Source organism: Sinocyclocheilus anshuiensis, unplaced genomic scaffold, assembly GCF_001515605.1.
Source record: "Sinocyclocheilus anshuiensis isolate Anshui unplaced genomic scaffold, SAMN03320099.WGS_v1.1 scaffold1262, whole genome shotgun sequence".
Lineage (NCBI taxonomy): Eukaryota > Metazoa > Chordata > Actinopteri > Cypriniformes > Cyprinidae > Sinocyclocheilus > Sinocyclocheilus anshuiensis.
Genome location: NW_015558617.1, coordinates 234,594 through 240,531, shown reverse-complemented (window position 1 = coordinate 240,531; position 5,938 = coordinate 234,594). Strand labels below are relative to the sequence as shown.

The 5,938-nt window shown below is 35.8% G+C and overlaps 1 protein-coding gene across 2 annotated transcripts in view; it reads right to left on the bottom strand.

Moving 5' to 3' along the window:
• Nucleotides 1-5,938, bottom strand: part of LOC107680372 (long-chain-fatty-acid--CoA ligase 4-like) — a 10,480-nt gene that overhangs the window by 2,672 nt on the left and 1,870 nt on the right. For both annotated transcript variants that reach the window (XM_016476231.1, XM_016476232.1), the window contains exons 2-9: nt 4,480-4,713; nt 4,184-4,361; nt 2,849-2,958; nt 2,617-2,755; nt 2,349-2,499; nt 1,539-1,662; nt 1,377-1,448; nt 1,138-1,277 (exon numbers count right to left, since the gene is read on the bottom strand). In XM_016476231.1, coding sequence (XP_016331717.1) covers nt 1,138-1,277; nt 1,377-1,448; nt 1,539-1,662; nt 2,349-2,499; nt 2,617-2,755; nt 2,849-2,958; nt 4,184-4,361; nt 4,480-4,710 — 1,145 coding nt within the window. In that variant the 5' untranslated portion in view covers nt 4,711-4,713. The remainder of the gene's footprint in view (nt 1-1,137; nt 1,278-1,376; nt 1,449-1,538; nt 1,663-2,348; nt 2,500-2,616; nt 2,756-2,848; nt 2,959-4,183; nt 4,362-4,479; nt 4,714-5,938) is intronic.

Below are 5,938 nucleotides of genomic sequence, written 5' to 3'. Positions count from 1 at the left end.
CCCCCGCCCGGGAAAAAAAAAAAAAAAAAAGTCATTTGGATTTAAATAAGCAAATACTGTCTAGATTGAGTCTAGGACTGGATCATTATTGCAGTAATTAATATGTTTCTGGCGTGTTATATGCTTTGCAACAGTTCATATAACCCTACCTGATGTAGTGCATAGCTTTTCGTTTCTTAAACAACCATGTAAGACGTACCCATATACAAATTCCTGGACCCAAATTGTGAAATACTGGTTTAGTGAGCTTGAGGAAACATTTTCATGTATGAATTGGTCACCACAGAATCCTGAGCTTAACCAATTGAAAGTCTTTGGGATGTGTTAGAGTCGACTTTACAGTGATTTGACTCTCCTATTGTCAATACGAGATCTTGGCCAAACATTAATGCAACTTTTGGTGGAAATAAATGTTGTGATGTTGCATAATGTGGTCGAAACAATGCCACAATGAAAGCACAATTTTATCAGAGTTAAATGCAGTCCAACAAAATATTAGAGTGTGCAACTTTTATTCTTTCTTTCCCAGTTTAAGCCTGATGAATCTTATCATGAATCTATATCTTATCATCCTGGAAAATAGACATGGGTACATTTTCCGACATGGTTGTTTGAGAAATAAAAAGTTATGCACTGCATAAGATGGGGTTAAATGAATTGTTACCAAACATTCAACATCCTATACCTATAATGCAATAATGATCCAATCCTGAAATCTTAAGTATTTGCTTATTTAAATCCAGACAGTGACTTTTTTTGGCCAGACAGTGTGTCTGTGTAGTATATGTGTGTGTGTGGTATGAGAGTGTTCAATGAGGCAATAATTATGAAACAGCCAAAAGAAAAAAAGAATGAAGAAACAATATTTTTATACAATTTATTGAATAGGCTCAATTGCATGAGAACAACAGAAAAAAACGTTTGACCCCTAATGCCCAGCATTGCATTTATGCTATGCTTAGAAAAAATGGTCTAAAATGTACGTATGTTCAAGATTTTAGAGCAGGAAAGCCTTTTTCTCATCACTAGACTATTTATAGAAATAATTAAAAAAAAAATGTATATTAGACATCAAATTCTTTAGAAAAAGATACATTTGTTCCAAAAGTGTTAAGAATTGTTAAGAATCTGACTCACATGTTGCACACCGGAGAATCAGCTCCTTGTGACACCTTCTGCAGCTTATAGTTGTATCCCACTTTAAACAGAGTCCTCTGAATGACTGACATCTCTCTTAACTTCCCATTAACATTCTTACAGATACGATCCATGATCTCCTACACACACACACATCAACAGATACATACACACAAATATTGAGTAAAAAGAGGGGAACAAAAATAAAACACCTGAAGTTTTAAATTTTTAAAACTCACCGGTACTGCCGCTATCAGGGTAGGTTTAAGCACAGAGCAATCTCCCTTACCACCGCTTTTTATTTTACTGGACTGCATAGACAAGAACACAGGTCCAACACAGAGAAGATTATATAATAAAGGAAAAGTGTGTGTGTGTGTGTGTGTGTGTGTGTGTGTTACCTGGTCCGTGAGTGTGTGTGGTGAGGAGTATCCGAGCCTGCAGCCATATGACACACAGGATATTTCTGCTGTCAGTTCCAGCACATGAGCCAGTGGGAGATAAGCTATATATGTGTCCTGGGACCTGTATATACCCACAGCAATGTCATTATTGTTACCTAAAACTAAAATTACTAAAACTGAAATAAAATAAAAAAATATATATATATTAGTTGAAAACTTAAAAAAAAAAAAACTTTGAAAACTAAATTTAGAAATGTTGAAATTTTTTTTTTTTTAAATGTTGCCTTGGAAACAGCTGAAATAAAAGTACTAAAATTAAAACAGGAATAAAAATAACTTCAAGCTAAATAGAAATGTTTAAAGAAAACAAAATATATTAAAAAAATGACAAAAACACAAAATTACTAAAACTTAAACTAAAATTTAAATGAAAACTGAAAATATAGAAATAAAACCTAATTCCAAAAATTCATGAATAGCATAATAGTATATAAATAACACTCACACAAAAAAAAGATTTAAGTTGATATTGTGCTTTAAAGATTACTTTGAAAGATTAGAAACTAACTTATATTCATTTTAACAAGCATTTATTCATCAGTTGCTAGTTTACCATAATTTCTTTGCATAATTTTACACTCACACGTCTCCGTCATTCCTTGTGTTTACCACAACATTCAACTACACACTCTGATTCCAGTTTTATTCTACTGATGCATTATGGGTTAACCAGACATGACATGATTTAAGCTGGAAGCAATTTGTCTGTCCGTAGTGTGAACTGGCGTTGGTGTTACTGTTGCTCACCCTAGGCCTGGGATCCGCTCACACTGACCAGCCATTCCTGCAATCAGATTATTGTGTTGCATCTTCACTCCTTTAGGCTTCCCTGTAGACCCACTGGTATACATCACCACTGCCAGATCAGATGCAGTCGGCCTCTCATACTCTTTGCTTACTGAGAGAGAGAGAGAGAGAGAGAGAGAGAGAGAGAGACAAAAAGAGAGATACTGTGTATCAGCTTGTGAATCGATTCAGTTGGGTTGTATATATAATTGTTTTGCATGTTGCTCACAGTTCTCTGGCTTTGTCCCGAGCTCCATTACTTCCTGCATGCTGTGCATGGCAAGAGACTGTGGGTAATCAGCATGACATACTTCATCACTGCCTGCATAGATAACATGCTGCAACCCCGAGACTGCACTCAAAACGTTCTGAGATAGAGAGAAATAGTAATATAACACAAACTTTTAGCCAGACCACACAGATAAGCACAGTTACATTTGCATATCTGTGGCTTTGTGTACCTTCAGCTTGGTCCGCAGCAGTTCTGTGCTGGTGATGAGATGAGTGGCTCCACACTGATTCAGCCCATAAGCTACAGCATCTTCACCCAGAGTTGCATACATCGTTACCACTGCACACATGCAAACATACAATTGTGCTCACAAGTTTAAATAACATTTGCAGAATTTGCAAGATTTGCATATAGTTAAAACAAATAAATGAAGCTGTTTGACATTACAGACGGAACTAAACTGAAAAAAAAAACTTCCAGTTATTATTTTACAAGCTGTTTTGCCAGGGTTGGCCTTTTATATAACGGTTAAATAAACAAGAAGTTATTACTATTTACCACATATTTTAGGCAAAATGTTGCCAGTTGCTTTGCCTGTTTTTGTACTGGTAATGAAAATAGTTCCAAACAAAGTCAACGCACAATTAATTGTTGACATGTAGTACAATACAGCCATTCTAGAAATATATATTTAAACTTCTTTCTGAAGCACATTTTATTTATCTGCAACCTGATCCTTGTGCAGGACTTTTAGGAATGGAGAATATCAAACACAGGCCATCTCGTTCTGAATGGTGCTTCCAAAAAGATGAAAGTCGGACTCCCCATCGTTATTGTCGTTCATCAAGAGAAGTGACTGTATTTTTACATTGTTGCTCATGTATGCTTTCCGTTTAGTGTTGATGAAGTCTTCTACAGTTATTGTAAAAGAATATGTAGAGTGGGGTGTTATAATAGGATAAGATATAAGTATCAGAGTTGGTATTGTCGAAATTTTATAATGAATTTTTTCAACCTAGTTATTCCATAGGTGGTACCACACATGTATGTTTTCTTTAAGAAAACTCTCAGTGTTGTTAAAACTAATAGGTTGAATGAATTATTCACTGGCTCACTGATAAAAACAGTAATTTGTTTAATTCCGGAGTGAATCAGTGTTTTTGAATGAATCAGTTCAGTTAGTGATTGAATAACTTACTCATAAAGAGTCATCTCTGCCACCTGTGTTTAGTGATGTAACCTGCAGAAAGTTCGAGTCACTGAAAAATCCCCACCACTAATATCCACCTTATTTTTCAATGCGGAAGTAAGCTATTTCCTGTGAATGCACAAGAGTTCTGATTCCAATTAGCCTCTATAGGTAAATAACTAATAACAAAGTGGAACAAAACTAACTAACAATTTTGTACAGCTAAAATGACTGGAAATTTGTGAACCAGAGGTTATATAAACTCAAGTAGCTTCTTCTGAGCAGAACAAAACAAATCAAAACATTGTAATTTAGATGTATGATTGTAATTTAGATTTAAACGTGTTTAGAGTAAAAGTAGTGTGACTGTATTACATGGGAAGTTGCGTCTGAAACAGGCCTGTGCTGTAATCATCCATTCTGCCCGTGTTTCACAAAAGATGGCAATGGTATTATGTGGTTGCTGGCCCAAAGCTGCCAGACCACTACCAAAAGATTCCACTGCTTGGCTGACCTCTTCATAGGTCATCCAGCTGTAGTCCCCCAGGACCAACTACAAACAAAAACACACGAGCTTCTATATCAAATGTCACAAATATTTTGACTGTGTTCAGCTGATACGATTGAACTGATACTCAAACAGAATAAACTGAATCAATTAATGAATTTACCTTCTTAAAGATCTTCCCATTGGGTTGTTTATCTTCTTCTTCACTAAGGACCTCTCTGGTGCCCAGACAGGATGCCTGACTGAATCTCTTCACAGCATGTACAAAAAGTTTGTCCAGCGTGTCCACGCCCTCAAAGTCCTGTGTAACGAGAGCATCTGCTCTTTCTACCGCCCGATACGGCCCTTCTGGACGTCCACTTAAACTCCGTGCTCTCTCACACTGGGGCAACATGACCTGTACAAAACATACACAAACCAACATATTTCCATATGAACCTCAACTTACAAGACTTACAGAAAACTTACAGAAAAACAGGCATCCAATTCACATGACCGATAAGATATGGTTATTAAATGCAGATAGCGCAGAGGGGGAAAAGAGGAAGAGTAAGTAAGATTTAGATGTGCGTGTGATTGAATGGCTGAATTAGGAAATACTTCACCACAAAACTACCACTAACGTTTAAGCAACCCTGGGGAAACATCCGTGTTTGTGGTCAACCATAGGCAGGGAACCAAGAGACTAAATATTTATTCTGTGCAACACACACATGCACCCACACACAAAGACATAAGATCAAACTGAAGTGGATGTGTAGGCTGTTTCCCTGGCACAATTATCAAGGCTTTTCTTTAGTGTAATATTAAAAAAGACTTTAATCTGCACAAATAGAGCAGATTATTCTTGCTTTCAGATGTTAACCATAGCTAAGACTGAAACCCCAGTTTCAGAAGCATCACTTGCACGATCTGCAGGCTGCAAAAGAACAGATCATATCAACATACACAAACACACATGCTGCAGCAGCTTAAGTTACAGCAGCACTGCACTATCCAGGAAGGCCACTATTTCCAAACTGATGACATCACAGTTTGGAGGGATTTGAACAGCATGTTCAGGAAGTCAGATGACTCACTTAAATATCTGGAAAAACTCTCCAACTGTCAAACAAACACACATCCTGTATATCATGATATCACTTTTATTTGGCATGATATGTAGCCCTCATGCCAATGCATGCAATAAATTGATTAACAGGGAAAGTAAAGACTTGTAACATTGTTACAAATGTATGTTTCAAATAAATGCTGTTCTTTTGAACTTTCTATTTATCAAAGACAAATATCGAGCAGCACAACAGTTTTGAATATTTATAATATTTAGACATTTCTTGAGCAGCAAATCAGCATATTAGAATGATCTCTGAAGGATCATGTGACACTGAAGACTGGAGTAATGGCTGCTGAAAATTCAGTTTTGCCATCACAGAAATGAATAAAATAAGAAAACAGTCTGACCACTATAGTGTATATTGTTTTTATATATATATATATATATATATATATATAGACACTTTTATAATTTTATAATTATTTAAAATATAATGGTAAAACTTTACAATAGGGTTTCACTTGTTAGCATTAATTAGTTTACATGAATTAACAATGAAAAGTTACTA